Genomic DNA, 20399 nt, shown 5'->3' with positions numbered 1-20399 from the left:
TACCAGATATTATATTTTATAAATAAAATTGTTTATCTATTAAATCATCCAAAAAAAGTAAAATCAAATTTCAAGCTTACATCACATCATTTCAATGTCTTATAACTTAAAGGTAAACATTAAGATAATTGATATCTAAAAAATAATAAAAATTTTATTCAACAATTTGTGATTATAAAAATAATTAATTTTCAATAACTATAGTAACTAAATACAGTATTATAAAATAGTAAAAATATTTATATAGTACAGGTATGTGAAAATATTATGTAATTATGTAAGTTATATAACAAAATATTTTATCAAAAAACAAAAACAATTTATGTCAAACATTAGTAGTAAATAATTTTTGGTAAAAATATGATACACGCTTTTTAAAAAATATTATGTATATAAATAAAAATATATATGCCGCTCCCTATCATATTGCAATAATTTAATATTAATTATGGTATTTAATGGCAAATAACAAAAACAATATCAAATAATATCAAATGATAAATATTTTTCCTATACTATCAAATAACACACAATTATTTGACAACAAAAAAAAAAGACAAAAACAAAATATGTTATCAAATGTCTATAAATGGATTTATATATAAAAGATAATATCATTTTTGAAATATCTGTATTTTAATCAATCATATATTCAGTGCAAATGTCTGTTTTAAAATACCGACACTAAAAAAAGTTATTTAATAAACAACAGTATTGTATGATATACTGTATATCAGGGAAAGTTATGTCACCGGTAGTTTCGTCACTTGTTTATCCTAATAGTTTAGTGTATGAATGGGCCTAAATAAACTAACTGTGCGCACTTACATACAGTACTATAAATTTAGCTAACACACCCATTGTGTGACGGATAAGTGTAATATAAATTATATTAATATAACACACAAATATAATACAGTATATGTACTGTAGTACTACTAAAATAAACATAAATTATTTATATTAGATTAATTTTTATGATAACTTATATAACATTTACACTTATTTGGTATTTTAGTTTTATGCAGAAAAACAATGACATTAATTGTTAAGTTGTATTAAATAGAGTGAAACCAAATAATTATTGTATAAAACTATGTGAAAACTAAAGCATAAATATTTTTATATCATATAAAATAAAAATGGCACAAAATTACGGACATATATAGAAAGAGAAAATGTAGTAAATTATGCTACATACCAAACATTACTTTTGTACCCTTTTTTCTCAATTGAAAATACCTCTATATTGTGTACTGCATAGTGATTGTACAGTACTGTAAATTATTAATTTTAATTATTAATCAATTAATAGTAATAAACTAATAAATTAGTTATAAAAATAATTAATCAGACATTTAACTTGAATTTAATCATCTATTGGCTGATTGGATGATTAATAGTGTATATGTAAACTATTGATTCAAAAAAAGTCTAGAGTCTAGACTATTACTGTATTACTCATACATTATTTAGCCATATATTATATTACCAGTGTATATGACATTATAAATTAAAATTTATTTAATTAATACAATTAATAAATAAGTTTCAGATCATAACTACTAATAATGATGGCTAAAGTTGGAGGTGTTGGTGATAGTAAAGTTCCGGATGATAATGTCCACGACATTTGCCAACAGGTCTGATCACAACTACAGTATATTATCAATGATTTAAAAAAAAAAACATTTATTATCATAATTATTGTTAGCATAGGATACTGTATATAATAGGAATATTTTAGAAATTCATTTTATAGAGAAAATAAATTTAATGAATAATGATATATCAATCAATTTATTATTATTTTTGTTGTTGTTTTCATCAATAGATCCGCAAACAAGTGGAGGATAAATCTGGAAAGTCATTCACTGAATTCACACCCGTCTCATTCAAGACCCAAGTGGTCAATGGTATCAATTATTTTATCAAAGTTAGTCATTAATACAGTAATTGTTATATTATTTTTATATATTTAAATTAAATTAATTGAATTGAATTGTTTAGGTGCGGGTAAGTGATGGCCAGTATGTTCACGTGAGAAGCCATAAGGCATTCACCGGTGACATCACTTTTGCCAACTTTGTCGACAATAAGACACTCGAAGAAGAGATTGAATATTTTCCCTAATTTTATATATATATATATAAGTTTAATATTGCATTAAAACTAAATTATATATATTTTTATTACTTATTTTTATGTAAATTTGTTTGAATTATTTTTTTTTTAATTATAATTTCTCTGGGAATAAATGTATCTAAAAAATTATTATCAAATATGAAAATATATTATTAAAATAAAATAAAATATTTTTTTGTCAAATATTGAAAATAAAATAAATATTAATAAATTAAAATTACAATGAATTGAATTCATTCACAAATAACGTGACAAATAGTAAATACAGTATTGATATAATAACTAACATGTGATTCAATGTTTGACAACACACTGTACTGTAGTTTGAAATTTAAATTTTAAGTTAAATTATCCATAAGTTTGGACATCGATTGACAATAAGATCCCACAGAAACAACTACTATAAGACATTAGACATTTGAAACGATCAAACAATATGCCAGGATTTGAGCTGATATTCATTACAAGAAGACTCAATAGAGTAAGTAAATCAATGATCAATTTTTCTGTTTGTCGGATATTTACTCTCGATGACCATCACTACTACCCGCTGATGATAATGATTGTCTAATAAATAATAATTGTTTTTTCTTTTATGAAAATAAAGACTGATTTAAAATCATGTCTTAAGAGGACTGGCGAACTCATACTCAACTCTAATGGTATCTTAAGAAAGATTGAGAACTTAGGGACCAGAGGTTTGCCGCATAAAATCAGTTCAAAAATTCCCGGACAGAAGGCACAGACTACGGGAAAGTACGGCCATTAAGTCGTTATTACCGATTAACTGTCAACTGATGTTGATTTTGATTGTCTTGTATTTGACAGCTATTTTGTGTATCACTTGGACGTACCTCCGCTGCTCATCAACGAGATTCACAAATCGGTACGAATGGACACCGATATAATGAAAGTACATTTTACCGAAAAGACCAATAAAGTGGCCGATGATTATGTTTGTACACTCGATGATGAACACAAACCACCGATGCTTAGGCCTAGTGTTCAGTCGTTGTTCCGACAGAATGAGGAACGGCTAAGAAAATCAAAGAAAGTGATTTCAAGAGATAATGAATGAATGGTTTAGTTGGACAACAAAAATAGTCATTTAAGTGTCGGACAAAACATTTTGGACACATTAAAAAAAAATTATTTTTATTGTAGTGTATTGTATGAATATCTACGGTAATTGTATTATAGAAAATTTCATATTAAATTGTAGTTTTTAAGATTGATTATTAAAAATAAATAAATAAAAATATATTAAAATATTATTGTTTTAATTTACTAATTCATACATTAAGTATTTTATGAATTTACTGTTAATTAATGAAAGTTTAGCCAATTTTTAATGATTGGAGATTATTATAGCTGTAACAGACAGTCCCTTACAGTCTATGTTTACATACAAACAAAACATATGATTGAAGTGTTTGTTATGAATATTAAGATAAATATTTGAATTGATTTTTAGTATTGAATTGAATTTGAATTATATTTACAATCATTGAGTGATTGTATGAATACATTGAATAATGACATCAATGGTTGTGACAATTGATGACATTTTGGATCAATTAATAAATGAAAACAAACGACTACTCAAAGAGTTATTTTTTGCCAACAAATTGAAAATATTTTTGTTGAAACTGTTTATTAAATATGAAGAATATATTGATGGAGAAGACAAACATGAGTTTAAATTATTGCAAGAATTGATGAAAAATGGGATTCATTTGAAAGATAATGAGTATAAAGATGTCAGTCATGTCGTCGATCAGAAATCCAGAGAAAATGATTCTCAAAGTTATCAATCAAAGACCAGATCGGGTCATAGTATCAGTAAAGTAGAATCAGCTCGAGATGACCACACAATTGATGATAAAGGTCTCAAAAATGAAGAGATTTTGAGTACAAGTGAAGAATGCTATGACTCGACAATCAATTCATACATTTGTCCACAAAATGATTGTCACAAATCTTTTGATAAATTGAAGACATTTTCATTGCACCGAAAGACTTGTAAATCAAAGAAAAAAATTCTTAAAAACATTGAGAAATCACAAGAAGTTAAGCGCAAAGAAAATATCAATGAAACTGATGAAGAAATTAATGCTAAACAAGAATACTATGACTCGACAACCAATTTGTATAATTGTCCGCAAATTAATTGTGAAAAATCTTACAAATCTTTGAAAATATTTCTAACGCACCGGAAGAAGTGTGTGACAAAAAAGATAGTAAATCTGAAGCATAAGAAACAAGTATATGATAGACAAACAGGACTATTGATGTGTCGTTACAATGACTGCGACAAAAAGTTTAACAGTAAGAGTGGTGTGAGATGTCATGAAATCAGTAGTCATGAGACGGACAGAACAAAGTGGTTTAAATGCGAGTACACTGACTGCCAGTTTGATTGTCTTACCAGATGTCAAATGAAAAGTCACGTCTATTATAAACATTCAGACATCAAATCATTTAAATGTCCGATTAGTGGATGTAATAAAGCATTGAAATCCAAGAATTCATTGGAATTGCATCTAATGGTTCACAACAACATTGCTGTCAGTTGTGATTTCCCCGATTGTAAGCGAAAATTCAGAACTCATCATAAGTTAAAACGACATTTGGCTATACATATGAATGAACCGACACTTCAATGTCCTGTCGATGGATGCGATGAAAAGTTCTTTACCGACAGCGAGATATTTAGACACCGGATATTAGTTCATAACAAACAGCGAGTAAAATATAAATCAGTTAAGCGAAAGTGCGATTGGCCCGGATGTGACTATTTTGGTAAAGCACTGACTGATCATAAGACAGTACATACCGGTGTCAAAAAATATGTATGTCTTTGGCCACAATGTGGTAAACAGTTTCGGACTAAATATAAACTCGATCTACATATGAATATTCATAATAATTTTAAACCATTTGCTTGTCGTTGGCCGGGATGTGAATACCGATGCGCTCATCAATCAAATATTAGCAAACATATGAAACAAGTGCACCAAAAATTATAAATTTATTTATTTAAGTTTTTATTAATAAAAATTTTTATTAGTTATCTTAAAGATATCATAAATATAAAAATAAAAGACAATTTTATTAGTTGTTATTATCTTTGTTTTAAAGATAATTTTTGATAGAAATGGTTATAAAATATTTTAAAATATAGTTTTAATTTATATAATTACTGTAAATTTAATTTGGCATTTCTATAATAAATATTATATTTTTTTAGCATGCACATTTTAGTAGTGATATAGTTAAATACAAATTGAATTCAATGTTTACATTCTATAAGTATCAAACAAATAGTTATTAATTATATTTTTTTATAAATTATAAGTTGTTATAATATATATACTAATAATTTGGTTAAACATATAAAACAAATTAACCAAAAGGTTTTGAATTGATTTTTTCATACCTTCATTAAAATAATAATTACAATAATTTTATTTGTATTTTACCAATTTATTTAATATTAAAATGATTTTTATTAATAATATTTTTTTTTATTTATTAATAATATTTTTTTTTATTTATTAATAACTCTAATTTCTAAATGAAGTAAAGTTCCCCACATTTAAAGTCAATGTTTATAAACAAATTAAAAATATGATTGAAATGTTTGTTTAAAAATTGTCTCAATTTATGCTAAACCAAAACAATAGTAAACGCATAACAAATACATAGTTTACACTTAATATATACATAAAATATACTGAAGTGTGTATAATAACTATACCGTATAAAGACTCCGCCCCTAAGTATTAGATTTATGAATATTGAAACAAATATTTGAATTGATTTTTAGTGTTGAATTGAATTATGTTTACAAATCACGTGACATTAAACGCGTTGAATGTTATTTCAAAAAACTATTGATGACATCAAAGCTCTCATTCAACTCAAACCGTTTGAATCGCTATTTTAATCAGTATTTCAATTAATTGATATAATTATTAAACAAATTTTGATTAAAAACACGAGTAGTAATGCATTCGTCACGTGTTAACCGTAATGTCAGACATCATAGCAAACCATATGTATGTCCAAACACTTTCAAAAAGATTATGACTCCCGACGGCTGCGTCTATATCGACACCGAAGTTATATCTGATGCACAACTGAAACAACTGGACACTTGTCCGCGTGTTTTACTGACCAGAGTTAAAGATAATGAAGACGAAGAAGACGTTAGAGAAGATGTGTCTGAAATGAAGCGTTTCGTCTCAGGAAATGAAGATAATATAGACGTAAGACCTGATAAAATGAAGATCCATAACAAAGTGATGATCAAAATATAAGTATAGATCTTCACTTAGTTATGGATCTTCATTGAGTACATATCAATGTAAAGATCCATTAGTTATAATCATATGTTTTTTAGGAGTTAGTCAGTGGTCGACCTCAAGATAATAATACGCCGGAAATAAATGAGGTAAATGACGAACAAAAACTTTATTAATTAATGTAATAATCCTTTTTTAGTTTGTTATATCTACTGATATACGAAGTCCAGAGTTTGATAATTTAGTCAATTCGGATGCATTGGATTATCTGGTCGTAGCTGTAAGTGACGATCCATTTTTTGTGAAGATCTTATTTTATTTTTATTTTTTATGACAATACAGATACATATACCTACTGGTATACAGTACGAGTTTAGGAGATTTCGGGAATTGCTTGGTATTAAGGCACAAAACGCTAAGCCTCCGGGAACACGCTTTTATGTGTGTAAGGATCGTCATAATCTTAATGACTGCACTCTCTCTTGGCCTAAAGCACAGTCATTCAAAGAGCACATTGAAAAGTTTGAATGGGAGTTCGTGTGCATTTCGATGTATGATAATGGATCGTCATGCTTTCTTAGATTCAAATATGCATCAGGTGTCAGAAAGCATTTGAGATGCAAACACTGAAATAAAAATTTTATAAAAATTGTTATAAAATGATATATAATTTTGAATGAATAAAGAATAAAATTTAATACAAAAAATTAATTTAGTTTTATTTTTTAATATGGATCATCATATATGTTAATATGGATCATCATATATGTTAATATGGATCATCATATATGTTAATATGGATCATCATATATGTTAATATGGATCATCATATATGTTAATATGGATCATCATATATGTTAATATGGATCATCATATATGTTAATATGGATCATCAGTGTTAGTAATTTTTCGCAATTCAATTTTGATTACCGCATTAAGTCTTAATATGCAGAAACCACTTATAATCATTTAGACTCATATATAAAAGTCCCATATTTACGGTTGTCTTAAAGCACAATATAAAGTACGCTCTTATAAAATCACAATTAATAATAATAATAATAATAAAGTTTAGTTTAAATAAATTTTAAATACAAAAATTATTATTTTTATATGGTTTTTAGATGGCAACATTTTATGATAAAATAATTAAATTTTATATAATTAATTTATGTTTTTATTCATATTGTTTTACCATTTAAATTTTGTTAATTTTTAAAAATTATAAATTGATCTATGTTACAATTGCAATTTTACGCAATTTCCGAGCAAAACAATTGCGCATTTTCCAATCGGTACATCACTACATATAGTTATATAATTTACATTACATTCATTGAGTGATTGTATGAATATATTGAATGATGACATCAATGGTTGTGACAATTGATGACATTTTGGATCAATTGTGGAGTGAAAACAAACGACTTCTTAAAGAGTTATTGTTTGCCAACAAATTGAAGATATTTTTGATGAAACTGTTTATCAAATATGAAGAATATATTGATGGAGAAGACAAACATGAGTTCAAGCAATTAGAAGAAGAGATTCAATTGAAGGATAAGGAGATTGAAGAGGACAGTCATATCGTGGATATTAATATCAATAAATTTAATGAAAATAACAGACAGAATAGGATATCAAAGATTAGATCAAATATTAACACTAAAGTAGTCTCAGTTGAAGATAACCAACTAATTGGTGATAATTGTATCAAAATTGAAAAATTGAATTCAAGTGATGAATACTATGACTCGACAACCAATTTATATAATTGTCCGCAAATTAATTGTTACAAATCTTTTGATAATTTGAAGAAATTTTTTATTCATCGCAAGACATGTAAACCAAAGGAAAGAATTTTCATGAAAATGATTTACGATAAGAAAAGTCGAAAATATAAATGTCGTTATAATGGCTGCGACAAAATGATTAGTACAATGGCTGGACTCAGATATCATGAGAGGACATATCACGAGAGAGAATCAACAAAATGGTTGAAATGTCAGTACATTGACTGTCAGTTTGAGACTTTCACTGATAGCAAAATGTTGTCACATATTAATGTTAAACACTTGAATGTCAAGACATTTGTTTGTCCTATCAGTGGATGTAATAAAGCATTGAAATCAAAGGATTCGTTACAAAGACATTCACTTATCCACACAAATACCTTAATTAGCTGTGATTTTGATGGCTGTCAGCGACGGTTTAGATGTAAAAAAATATTGAATCAACACAAGGCTCAACACAAGAGTGTGCCGACACTTACCTGTTCAGCGAAAGGATGTGTGGAAAAGTTTTTTACAGAATCAGAGAGACAAAGACATCGAAGAATAATTCATAATTTTAAGCGAAAAAGGTTTAATACAAAGAAACGGTGTGTTTGGCCCGGATGTGACTATTTTGGTCAAAATGTGTCCACTCATATGGAAATTCATACGGGAGAGAGACGGTATCCATGTCTTTGGCCACATTGTGGTAAACGGTTTAGGGATTCGGGAAGACTTAGATTTCATATGAATGTTCACAATAATCTTAAACCATATGTATGTCGTTGGCCGGGATGTGAGTATCGGTGCGCTAATAATTCAAATGTTATTAAACATATGAAACAAATTCACCAAAAACTGTGATTTTTGTTATAATAAAAAATAATATCTATTTATATTATCTTGGTTATTTTTGTATATTTTTATTTAATATATGCTATTAATAGTGAATAACCGAATTGTCTGTCAATAAACTTTTAAAGTTAGTTGACTTACAGATAGTATTTTATTACAATAGTTTTGTTAATATAATATTTAAAAATATATTAATATGTGGATATAAAGGGTAAAATTGACTCAAATATGAAAATCTTGATTATATTGTAATTAATTTACAGTTTTAAAAAATAATATTTTAGTTATTTTTAATTAATAAATAGAAAACAATAATTTAAAAGATTGTGATTTCAATGTATTGACAGTCCCTTACTGTCAATGTTTTCAAACAAACAAAACATATGATTGAAGTGTTATTTAAATAACAAACAAATTATTAGTCAATTGAATGTCAATTGTATTACAAATTAAAACAATTTATTGAATGAATGTATTGAATGAATGATGACATCAATGGTTGTGACAATTGATGACATTTTTGATCAGTTGTGGAGTGAAAACAAACGACTTCTCAAAGAGTTATTGTTTGCCAACAAATGTCTGAATATTTTGGATGAATTGAAAACAGAATTGAATTTGATTTACAAGAAGTTTGAGACACAACTCAACACTGAAGACAAGTTTAACCAATTAAGACATCAATTAAATTATATTTTCAATCAAAGACACGACAAGACATTTGTTGAAAATAATAACCAATTATTAAGATATGACACAAACTATGCAAAACATTACAATCAGTTGATTGACAGACAGGAAGACATTAATAATAGGATCAAATGCATAGATAAGAAGTATTCAGAGGACACACATTTTGATGACAATGAAAGTAAAGACATCGATGTCATTAAAACTGATACACAAAATCATGAATCAATAAATTCATCTGATTTTGTCGTTAATAACATAATAAATGAACAGAAATTATGTGATTCACACAAACAAAGCGATGGTTTAAATGAAGAAGTCTTGTCAAAGAATGAATACTACGATTCGACAACTGATACATATATTTGTCCGCAAAATGATTGTCAAAAATCATTTAAATATTTAAAATCTTTAACTTTTCATCAAAAGAAAGCACACAAAGCCGTAAAACGTAAAGTTATTGATGAAAGTGATATAAAACAACAATACTATGACTCGATAACCAATTCATTTATTTGTCCGCAAAATGATTGTCACAAATGTATCAAAGATTTAAAGAAATTTTTGTTACACAAGAAGACATGTAAACCAAATAAATCGATTTATAAGAGAAATTATTACGATATAAATGGCAAATATTTGTGTCGTTACGACAATTGTTTCAAGACTTACGCTGCAAGAAGTGGTCGACGAATGCATGAGAGGTATTATCACGAAAGACAGACATTAATGAAATGTCAACAAAAGGATTGTCAGTTTGAATGCATTCACGACAACCAAATGAAAATACATTTGAATAGAAAACATTCTGTTGTCAAACCATTTGTTTGTCCCATAAGTGGATGTAATAAAGCATTAAAATCTAAGGAATCGTTTCAAAAGCATTCACTAATTCATAAAAATTTTGTAATTAAATGTCAATTCGATGGATGTCAGCGACAGTTCAGAAATGAATCCCATTTAAAGAGACATATGTCTCAACATAAAAGTGAACCGACACTCAAATGTTCAGTTAAGGGATGTCTGGAAATGTTCTTTTCAGACAATCAAATGGTTAGACACGGAGTGTTGGTTCACAATAAGATAAAGAAAAAAAAGCCAGCAATTAATAAACAATGTGATTGGCCCGGATGTGACTATTTTGGTAAATCAATTTCCAGCCATAAGTTAGTTCATACGGGAGTCAAACAATTTGCCTGTCTTTGGCCACAATGTAGCAAACGGTTTACATCTAATCATAAACTCACGGATCACATGAATATTCATAATAATGTTAAACCGTATGCTTGTCGTTGGCCAGGATGTGACTACCGATGCGCTTCTCATTCAAATATTAACAAACATATGAAACAAGTGCACCAAAAATAATGATTTTATTATTATTATATTCTACTGTATATTAGTAGTACTATATTGTATATTATTTAAAAAGTTTTATAGAAATAAAGAATTGATAAATTATTTATTTATTTATTATTTTGACAAATTTTCTTGAAATAAATTTTAAAATTAGTTACACAATTTGATTATCTTTTGCCATATGAAAAATATATTTAAAAATATATTGAATCCATTTTTATTAAGAATTAATATTATTATATGATATATTAATAAACTATATTTGATAAAACAATTGTTTTAAAGCAAAATAAATAAAGACTAATAAAATTATCATTAAATAATAGGATAAATTTAACAAATTAATTTCATTCAATATATATCAATACTATATATTATATTAATTACCGGCAATCAGTTTTAATTAAATATTTTAATTAATATTATTAGTTATTATATTTTGGAGACAATCCCTTATTATGTAATAATGTTTGTAAACAAATCTTAAAATAAGGCGAATATGTGTTGCAATGTATTGACTATTATTGAAGTTATTTGTCATTTCATTCATTGAATTAAATAATAATTTTATTGAATTGTGATTACAATTAATGTGATATTTAAAGATGACATCAATAGTTGTGACAATTGATGAAATTTTGGATCAATTGATGACTGAAAACAAACGACTCGTCAAAGAGTTATTGTTTGCCAACAAATGTCTGAATATTTTGGATGAATTGAAAACTGAATTGAATTTGATTTACAATAAGTTTGAAATAAAACTTAAAACCGAAGATAAATTTAACCAATTAAGACATCAATTGAATTACATATGTAGTCAAAAACTAAATAAAGCAATCGATGAAAACGATAATTCATTAAATTGTTACACAAATAATGGAAAAAATAGCATTTGTATAACACAAGAGACAAGTGATAATTGGATCAAATGTAAAGAAGAAACTGATTGCCAGACATCGATTTCATCTGATTTTGATGATAATAACATTATAAATGAACAGAAATTATGTGATTCACACAAACAAAGTGATGGTTTAAATGAAGAAGTCTTGTCAAAGAAGGAATACTTAAAAGATGTCAACAAAAGTATTAATAAATGTGTAAAACAAGACTTATCTCCAAATGAGGAATACTATGATTTGAGAACTGATACATATATTTGTCCGCAAAACGATTGTCACAAATCTATTAAAGATTTAAAGAAATTTTTGTTACACAAGAAGACATGTAAACCAAATAAATCGATTTATAAGAGAAATTACGACATAAATGGAAAATATTTGTGTCGTTATGACAATTGTTTCAAGAGTTACGCTGCAAGAAGTGGTCGACGAATGCATGAGAGGTATTATCACGAAAGACAGACATTAATGAAATGTCAACAAAAGGATTGTCAGTTTGAATGCATTCACGACAACCAAATGAAAATACATTTGAATAGAAAACATTCTGTTGTCAAACCATTTGTTTGTCCCATAAGTGGATGTAATAAAGCATTAAAATCTAAGGAATCGTTTCAAAAGCATTCACTAATTCATAAAAATTTTGTAATTAAATGTCAATTCGATGGATGTCAGCGACAGTTCAGAAATGAATCCCATTTAAAGAGACATATGTCTCAACATAAAAGTGAACCGACACTCAAATGTTCAGTTAAGGGATGTCTGGAAATGTTCTTTTCAGACAATCAAATGGTTAGACACGGAGTGTTGGTTCACAATAAGATAAAGAAAAAAAAGCCAGCAATTAATAAACAATGTGATTGGCCCGGATGTGACTATTTTGGTAAATCAATTTCCAGCCATAAGTTAGTTCATACGGGAGTCAAACAATTTGCCTGTCTTTGGCCACAATGTAGCAAACGGTTTACATCTAATCATAAACTCACGGATCACATGAATATTCATAATAATGTTAAACCGTATGCTTGTCGTTGGCCAGGATGTGACTACCGATGCGCTTCTCATTCAAATATTAACAAACATATGAAACAAGTGCACCAAAAATAATGATTTTATTATTATTATATTCTACTGTATATTAGTAGTACTATATTGTATATTATTTAAAAAGTTTTATAGAAATAAAGAATTGATAAATTATTTATTTATTTATTATTTTGACAAATTTTCTTGAAATAAATTTTAAAATTAGTTACACAATTTGATTATCTTTTGCCATATGAAAAATATATTTAAAAATATATTGAATCCATTTTTATTAAGAATTAATATTATTATATGATATATTAATAAACTATATTTGATAAAACAATTGTTTTAAAGCAAAATAAATAAAGACTAATAAAATTATCATTAAATAATAGGATAAATTTAACAAATTAATTTCATTCAATATATATCAATACTATATATTATATTAATTACCGGCAATCAGTTTTAATTAAATATTTTAATTAATATTATTAGTTATTATATTTTGGAGACAATCCCTTATTATGTAATAATGTTTGTAAACAAATCTTAAAATAAGGCGAATATGTGTTGCAATGTATTGACTATTATTGAAGTTATTTGTCATTTCATTCATTGAATTAAATAATAATTTTATTGAATTGTGATTACAATTAATGTGATATTTAAAGATGACATCAATAGTTGTGACAATTGATGAAATTTTGGATCAATTGATGACTGAAAACAAACGACTCGTCAAAGAGTTATTGTTTGCCAACAAATGTCTGAATATTTTGGATGAATTGAAAACTGAACGAAAGACAGACAACAAAATGGTTGAATTGTCAGCACACGGACTGTCAGTTTCAATGTCAACACGAATGCCAAATGAAAATACATCTCAATAGCAGACATTCTGACGTTAAGACATTTATTTGTCCGATAAATGGATGTAAAAAAGCATTAAAATCTAAGTCTTCATTGGAAACGCATTTATTGATTCACAAGAATATAGTATTAAATTGTGATTTTCCGGACTGTAAGCGAAACTTCAGAACTCATTATAAGTTAAAACGACATTTGGCTATACATATGAATGAACCGACACTTCAATGTCCTGTCGATGGATGCGATGAAAAGTTCTTTACCGATAGCGAGATATTTAGACACCGGGTGTCAGTTCATAACAAACAGCGCGTAAAATACAAATCAGTAAAACGGAAGTGCGATTGGCCCGGATGTGACTATTTTGGTAAAGCCCTGACCGAACATAAGACAGTACATACCGGTGTCAAAAAATATGTATGTCTTTGGCCACAATGTGGTAAACAGTTTCGGACAAAATATAAACTCGAACAACACATGAATATTCATAAAAATAATAAGCCGTATGCGTGTCGTTGGCCAGGATGTGACTTCCGATGCGCTCATCAATCAAATATTAGAAAACATATGAAACAAGTGCACCAAAAATTATGAATTTTATATTTATAAAGTTGTTAAATATTTTTTTAAAATTTGTTATCTTAATGATATAATAAATGCTAATAAAATAATTATAAAAATGAAAATATAATTTTATTACCAATTGGTAGAATTTAAATTAATATAAGTTAGCATGGTAATGAGACAGAACATTTAGTATTGATTTTTATGATAGTCGATGGCATAGCTCACACCTCACTGTGTTTTGAAGATTATTTTATATGAAAATGATATATAAATTTAAGATATTAGACTATATCGATGACTCTGAGAAAGGCATATAATTATTTATAATAAATTTTTTTAATTTGGCGTAATTTTTAAATTATTTATTTTAAAAGTTTTGCACAAATTCGTATAAATGTTTACAATAATCAAACAACTTATTAATTATTATTTTATTTAATGAGCACTTATTATACAATAATTATTATGTATATATTTATTAACTAAATTTTAGATATTAAAAAACTATTAATATTTAAAAAAAAAGTTGAGATTTCAATGTATTGACAGTCCCTTACTGTCAATGTTTACAAACAAACAAAACATATGATTAAAGTGTTATTTAACTGACAAACAAATTATTAGTCAATTGAATGTCAATTGTATTACAAATTAAAATCATTTATTGAATGCAATTAATTAAATTGTATTGAATTGTGATTATAATTAATGTGATATTTAAAGATGACATCAATGGTTGTGACAATTGATGACATTTTGGATCAATTGATGACTGAAAACAAACGGCTTCTCAAAGAGTTATTGTTTGCCAACAAATGTCTGAATATTTTGGATGAATTGAAAACTGAATTGAATTTGATTTACAATAAGTTTGAAATAAAACTTAAAACCGAAGATAAGTTTAACCAATTAAGACATCAATTGAATTATATTTGCAGTCAAAGACTAAATAAAACAATCGATGAAAATGAAAACCATTTATTAAATTGTTACACAAATAATACAAAAGATAGCATTTGTATAACACAAGAGACAAACGATAATGGGATCAAATGTAGTGATGAAGAGTATGAAAAAGACACACATGTTGTTAAAAGTGAAAGTAAATGTATCGATGAAAGTGATGCAAAAATCTTGAATTCATCTAAATTTGTCGAAACTAAGACCAGAAATGCTAAAAGATTAAGTAATTTACGAAATAAAGAATTGATGGCAAAGAAGTGTAGTCCAAAAGGTGTCGACAATTATATTAATAGTAATAATAAAAGTGTAAAAAATATAATTTATAAAAATAATAAATGCTTTGACTCGACAACCAATTCATACATTTGTCCAGAAAATGATTGTCACAAATCTTTTAAGTATTTAAAACCATTTACTAATCATCTGAAGAAAGCACATGAAATAGCGTCTAATGATATTAATTTAAAGACTTGTCGGCGAAATAAACAGTCGATGAAAAATAAGAAGATTTACAATAAAAAAGAGATATTAAAGTGTCGTTACGATGGCTGCGACAAAATGTATTACGCAAAGAGTGCAAGACGTAGTCACGAAAGATTATACCATGAATTTGATACAACAAACAAATTGAAGTGTCAGTACACGGACTGTAAGTTTGAATGTCTACACAATTACCAATTGAAACTCCATATGAATAGACATTCAAATGTTAAGCCATTTATTTGTCCAATTAGTGGATGTAATAAATCATTAAAATTAGAGAAAAATCTTGAACAACACTTACTGATCCATACAAATACAATAATTAAATGTCAGTTTGATGGCTGTCGAAGACAGTTCAGAAATGATACTCAATTGAGTGTACATATGGCTGAACATAGGAGTGAACCGACACTCGGGTGTTCAGTAAAGGGATGTTTGGATAAGTTTTTCAATGAAAAAGAAAGGTATAGACACCGAAAGTTAGTACATAACTATAAACGGGTAATCGTATATCCTATGAGACGGTGTGTTTGGCCCGGATGTGACTATTACGGTAGAAGTCTGACTAGTCATTTGCAGGTTCATACGGGAGAGAAACGGTATCCATGTCTTTGGCCACAGTGTGGCAAACGGTTCCGGGATAAGGGAAGACTTAAACAACACATGAATATTCATAATAATGTCAAACCATATGCGTGTCGTTGGCCGGGATGTGACTACCGATGCGCTCATCATTCAAATGTTTGGATACATATGAAACAAGTTCACAAACAAGTATTATAATTAATGACATATACAATGTATACTATGTTTTATAAGTTAACAAGAAATTAAATGTAAGTTTCAATTAAAAATCTATTGAATTATTATTATTATATTTGTTTATTTAATAAATAGTCACTAATGAAGTGTACTAACAATTGTGTTCAACAATATGAACAAAAACAATGTAAAAAATCATATTTTTATATTTAATAATACAAAATATAAGAATTAACTAATAAATACTAAAATATTTTATTAATTTTATATTAAAGTAGTTATCATACGGTATAATATACTACAGTATATTAATATATTATATGATATATTAAACACTGTATTACATAATTTAACATAAATTTATAAAAATAACTAAAAGTTGAGATTTCAATGAACTGACAGTCCCTTACTGTCAATGTTTACAAACAAACAAAACATATGATTGAAGTGTTAGTTAAATGACAAACAAATTATTAGTCAATTGAATAGCAATTGTATTACAAATTAAAATAATTTATTGAATGAATGTATTGAATGAATGATGACATCAATGGTTGTGACAATTGATGACATTTTGGATCAATTGTGGAGTGAAAACAAACGACTTCTCAAAGAGTTATTGTTTGCCAACAAATTTAAGACAATTTTGTTGAAATTGTTTGACAAATATGAAGAACATATCGATAGAGAAGACAAACATGAGTTCAAACAATTGCAAGAAGTTATGAAAAATGAGATTCAATTGAAGGATAAGGAGATTGAAGAGAACAGTCATATCGTGGATCAGAAAGCCTGTGATAATGATTGTCAATTTTATAGATCAAAGACCAGATCAGGTCTTAATTTATGTAAAATTGGATCAGCTCGAGATGATAGTGGGTTTGAAACTGAAGAGCTGAATACAAATAATGAATGTTATGACTCAACAACTGATTCATATATTTGTCCACAAAATAATTGTCACAAATCTTTTAACAATTCAAAAAAGTTTTTAACGCATTGCAACTCTTGTAAACCGTCGAAGAATATCAATAAGAAATATATTTATGATAAGATTACAAGAAAATTAAACTGTCGTTACGAGAACTGCGACAAAATGTTTGCTGTTATAAGTGCTCTTTGGAAACACGAGAAACTGTACCACGAAATGGACAAAACAAAGAAATTGAAATGTCATTACACGGACTGTCAGTTTAAATGTTTATTCAATAGCCAACTGAAACAACACGTGAATAATAAACATTTAAATATTATCAGTAATTCATTTATTTGTCCGATAAGTGGATGTAATAAATCATTAAAAACAAAGAATAATCTCAACCAACACCTACTGATCCATACAAATACATTAGTTAGATGTGATTTTGATGGATGTCACCGACAATTCAGAAATAGGACTCAATTGACTGTACATATGGCGCAACATAAAAGTGAACCGACACTTAAGTGTTCAGTAAAGGGATGTTTGGAAAAGTTTTTTAATGAAAGAGAAAGGTATAGACACCGAAAGTTAGTACATAAATATAAACGGGTAATCGTTTTGTATAAGAAACGGTGCGTTTGGCCCGGATGTGACTATTTCGGTAATAGACTGACCACTCATATGGAAGTACATACCGGATTGAGACGTCATGAATGTCTTTGGCCACAATGTGGTAAACGGTTTAGGAGTTCGACTGCTCTACAAAATCATATGAATATTCACAATAATGTTAAGCCATATCAGTGTCGTTGGCCAGGATGTGACTACAGAAGCGCAAATAATCCAAATATACTTAAACATATGAAACAAGTGCACCAAAAACAATGATTATCACATTTGTTTTGAAATAAATTATTTTTTAATTACCGTAAACTAATTATAGACTATATATTTCGTGGTGTGAATGTTTCGGTAGACAAACCAATACATGGAAGTTCATACGGGAGTCAAACGGTTTCCATGTCTTTAGCCGAGTGTGACAAACAATTCAGGGATAAGAGAAAACTTACGGCAGTTTTCATATGAATATTCATAATAATGTTAAGCCATATGAGTGTTGTAAAGCAAATAAAACAAGTATTGAAATACACATAAAAAATTATGATTACAATTCTTTTAATATATCTATAAATGATATATAAAATTACAATTAAAACACTATTATTAATAAATGTATACAATTTTGTATGATTTGACTCTAAAATAAAAAAAATTAATATATTAATAGTCAATAGTTGTGTCGAAATTAATGGTAAAAGTTGTGTCAGTCCTCAATACCGCACTCGTAGCGCACAAAATCTAAAACTTTAATGTTATGGTCCTTCAGATATTGGCCAACAGTTAGGTCTTCATCAAAGATAAACTGTTGCTCAAGAAGTGCCTCTGATTCGCGACTGCCGTCCATATCGTAAGCCTCCGGTCCTAACTCTGTATTATCAGTTGTTGTCTCACTTTTAACCCGCGCCACGGCTTCAATAGTTTTGGGCTTTAAGCCAATAATATGTTGTGCGAGTTGTTTACCGATCTCTTGTATTTCGGCATCACTTTTGGTTACATCATCGCCCGATTCATTGACTAATTTATGGCATTTTAAAACAACAATCGCTCCATACTTTCCCAATTGTACGATAGCTCCCGATTTATCATTCAATATGGTTTCAATGGCCGCTTCGTTACCTGATTGGGCTTTACCTCCGACTGCATGAGTATAACCAATTAGATGTACGTCGGGTTCATTTAAACTACCGGCGCTTATTAGACAAGCTTTGGTTAACCGTATATTTTCGCCTAATTTGCCGATGGCTTCGACTACTAGTTCGGGTGACAATTGTAACAACTGATCTAAACTCAATCTGACTCGACTAACCAATGTATCGGTATCAGTGTGTTGTGTAGCACCAGTAGTAGCGTAACGGTTAGCCAATTGGTGACACAAACGAGTTGTTAATTGGCTAAACAATTCATTGCGGGCCACAAAGTCAGTCTCACAATTTACCTCAATCATAGCGGCCAATGGCGTCTGACCAGTAGTAGTAGACGTTTGGGTCAGCACACCGACCAGTCCATCACCGGTAGCTCTCTGTGCCACACGCTGTGCCCGTTCCCAACCTTGTTTGGCCGCTTCGGCTTTCAGCCATTGTTCAGCTCGGGTCAGGTCTTGGCCGTGAAGTTCCAGTGCTTGTCGACACAAACTGAACGCATAGCCCGTCCGTCGTCGCAATGTAGCCATCGGTGAGTCAGTGCTGGCCATTCGGGCACTGCATTGCATCATCAATGGAATGGTTCGCGATGTTCCCGATGTGTGACACAAACGTCCAAATAATTTAAAGGATAACATAGCCGTTGACCAACAATTTGACGCTCTTTTCGGTGATTACAAGGATTGCAATTTACAAACTAATTATAATAAATATAAATACAATCAATAAGTAATTGTTTTCATTATAATATGTATAACATTATTATGTTATCACGTGTTTGCTATTATTGTATGTTTTTCTCAACTAATACATGAAGTCTATGTCATAGAGCCTACTGTTTGATAAACATTACATAATTTTATCGACACTAGGCTTATATAAACTTAATAAATTGATAGACTATTAATTAATATATAAACTACAAGTATTATAAAAATAAATAATTTATTTAATTAATTAGTTTCATTAAAGTTACATACAACAAAAAATATTTTTAATTTTATTAATTG

At 28.1% G+C, this 20399-nt stretch overlaps 9 protein-coding genes across 9 annotated transcripts; 8 read left to right on the top strand and 1 right to left on the bottom strand.

Moving 5' to 3' along the window:
- The first annotated feature begins 745 nt into the window (after nucleotides 1–745).
- LOC128961737 (transcription factor IIIA-like) lies at nucleotides 746–5174 on the top strand. Its single transcript, XM_054307999.1, has 2 exons — nucleotides 746–782; nucleotides 3859–5174. The coding sequence occupies exons 1-2, from the start codon at nucleotides 746–748 to the stop codon at nucleotides 5172–5174; spliced, it is 1353 nt and encodes a 450-aa protein (XP_054163974.1).
- LOC128961926 (cystatin-A2-like) lies at nucleotides 1462–2179 on the top strand. The gene is made up of 3 exons (XM_054308251.1): nucleotides 1462–1643; nucleotides 1835–1936; nucleotides 2011–2179. The coding sequence occupies exons 1-3, from the start codon at nucleotides 1572–1574 to the stop codon at nucleotides 2131–2133; spliced, it is 297 nt and encodes a 98-aa protein (XP_054164226.1). The 5' UTR covers nucleotides 1462–1571; the 3' UTR covers nucleotides 2134–2179.
- On the top strand, nucleotides 2429–3277 carry LOC128961922 (probable 28S ribosomal protein S6, mitochondrial). Its single transcript, XM_054308248.1, has 3 exons — nucleotides 2429–2626; nucleotides 2753–2901; nucleotides 2974–3277. Exons 1-3 carry the CDS (start codon nucleotides 2582–2584, stop codon nucleotides 3221–3223), a joined length of 444 nt encoding a protein of 147 aa, XP_054164223.1. The 5' UTR covers nucleotides 2429–2581; the 3' UTR covers nucleotides 3224–3277.
- A 2642-nt stretch (nucleotides 5175–7816) lies between the features above and the next one.
- Nucleotides 7817–9088, top strand: LOC128961736 (zinc finger protein 143-like). The gene is made up of 2 exons (XM_054307996.1): nucleotides 7817–8122; nucleotides 8270–9088. The coding sequence occupies exons 1-2, from the start codon at nucleotides 7817–7819 to the stop codon at nucleotides 9086–9088; spliced, it is 1125 nt and encodes a 374-aa protein (XP_054163971.1).
- A 477-nt stretch (nucleotides 9089–9565) lies between these two features.
- LOC128961735 (zinc finger protein 79-like) lies at nucleotides 9566–11137 on the top strand. The gene has a single exon (XM_054307995.1). The coding sequence runs from the start codon at nucleotides 9566–9568 to the stop codon at nucleotides 11135–11137; it is 1572 nt and encodes a 523-aa protein (XP_054163970.1).
- A 596-nt stretch (nucleotides 11138–11733) lies between these two features.
- Nucleotides 11734–13140, top strand: LOC128961734 (zinc finger protein 267-like). Its single transcript, XM_054307994.1, has one exon. It carries the CDS (start codon nucleotides 11734–11736, stop codon nucleotides 13138–13140), a length of 1407 nt encoding a protein of 468 aa, XP_054163969.1.
- Nucleotides 13141–13836: 696 nt separating this feature from the next.
- LOC128961732 (zinc finger protein 62 homolog) lies at nucleotides 13837–16728 on the top strand. The gene is made up of 4 exons (XM_054307993.1): nucleotides 13837–14508; nucleotides 15223–15316; nucleotides 15509–15754; nucleotides 15836–16728. The coding sequence occupies exons 1-4, from the start codon at nucleotides 13936–13938 to the stop codon at nucleotides 16726–16728; spliced, it is 1806 nt and encodes a 601-aa protein (XP_054163968.1). The 5' UTR covers nucleotides 13837–13935.
- Nucleotides 16729–17248: 520 nt separating this feature from the next.
- On the top strand, nucleotides 17249–18677 carry LOC128961731 (zinc finger protein 91-like). The gene has a single exon (XM_054307992.1). It carries the CDS (start codon nucleotides 17249–17251, stop codon nucleotides 18515–18517), a length of 1269 nt encoding a protein of 422 aa, XP_054163967.1. The 3' UTR covers nucleotides 18518–18677.
- Nucleotides 18678–18898: 221 nt separating this feature from the next.
- LOC128961909 (elongation factor Ts, mitochondrial-like) lies at nucleotides 18899–20189 on the bottom strand. The gene has a single exon (XM_054308230.1). It carries the CDS (start codon nucleotides 20025–20027, stop codon nucleotides 18954–18956), a length of 1074 nt encoding a protein of 357 aa, XP_054164205.1. The 5' UTR covers nucleotides 20028–20189; the 3' UTR covers nucleotides 18899–18953.
- Between the last annotated feature and the right edge of the window lie 210 nt (nucleotides 20190–20399).

This window comes from Oppia nitens, unplaced genomic scaffold, assembly GCF_028296485.1.
Source record: "Oppia nitens isolate AA-2021 unplaced genomic scaffold, nextdenovo-longstitch-racon4-pilon3 scaffold5_pilon_pilon_pilon, whole genome shotgun sequence".
NCBI classification, from domain to species: Eukaryota; Metazoa; Arthropoda; class Arachnida; order Sarcoptiformes; family Oppiidae; genus Oppia; species Oppia nitens.
Note: the sequence above shows the minus strand (reverse complement) of the source record. Positions and strands in the feature narration are given on the sequence as shown.

Coding starts and splice junctions, on each gene's coding strand:
- LOC128961736 (XM_054307996.1), top strand. CDS start 7,817: ATGACATCAATGGTTGTGACAATTGATGACATTTTGGATCAATTGTGG. Junction 8,123..8,269: donor GATCAAATATTAACACTAAA/GTAGTCTCAGTT, acceptor GATAATTTGAAG/AAATTTTTTATTCATCGCAA.
- LOC128961926 (XM_054308251.1), top strand. CDS start 1,572: ATGATGGCTAAAGTTGGAGGTGTTGGTGATAGTAAAGTTCCGGATGAT. Junction 1,644..1,834: donor TCCACGACATTTGCCAACAG/GTCTGATCACAA, acceptor TTTCATCAATAG/ATCCGCAAACAAGTGGAGGA. Junction 1,937..2,010: donor GTATCAATTATTTTATCAAA/GTTAGTCATTAA, acceptor TGAATTGTTTAG/GTGCGGGTAAGTGATGGCCA.
- LOC128961732 (XM_054307993.1), top strand. CDS start 13,936: ATGAAAATACATCTCAATAGCAGACATTCTGACGTTAAGACATTTATT. Junction 14,509..15,222: donor TTAGAAAACATATGAAACAA/GTGCACCAAAAA, acceptor TGATATTTAAAG/ATGACATCAATGGTTGTGAC. Junction 15,317..15,508: donor GTTATTGTTTGCCAACAAAT/GTCTGAATATTT, acceptor ATAATACAAAAG/ATAGCATTTGTATAACACAA.
- LOC128961922 (XM_054308248.1), top strand. CDS start 2,582: ATGCCAGGATTTGAGCTGATATTCATTACAAGAAGACTCAATAGA. Junction 2,627..2,752: donor TTACAAGAAGACTCAATAGA/GTAAGTAAATCA, acceptor ATGAAAATAAAG/ACTGATTTAAAATCATGTCT. Junction 2,902..2,973: donor AAGGCACAGACTACGGGAAA/GTACGGCCATTA, acceptor TGTATTTGACAG/CTATTTTGTGTATCACTTGG.
- LOC128961737 (XM_054307999.1), top strand. CDS start 746: ATGTCACCGGTAGTTTCGTCACTTGTTTATCCTAATA. Junction 783..3,858: donor GTCACTTGTTTATCCTAATA/GTTTAGTGTATG, acceptor AATTATTGCAAG/AATTGATGAAAAATGGGATT.
- LOC128961909 (XM_054308230.1), bottom strand. CDS start 20,027: ATGTTATCCTTTAAATTATTTGGACGTTTGTGTCACACATCGGGAACA.
- LOC128961735 (XM_054307995.1), top strand. CDS start 9,566: ATGACATCAATGGTTGTGACAATTGATGACATTTTTGATCAGTTGTGG.
- LOC128961731 (XM_054307992.1), top strand. CDS start 17,249: ATGACATCAATGGTTGTGACAATTGATGACATTTTGGATCAATTGTGG.
- LOC128961734 (XM_054307994.1), top strand. CDS start 11,734: ATGACATCAATAGTTGTGACAATTGATGAAATTTTGGATCAATTGATG.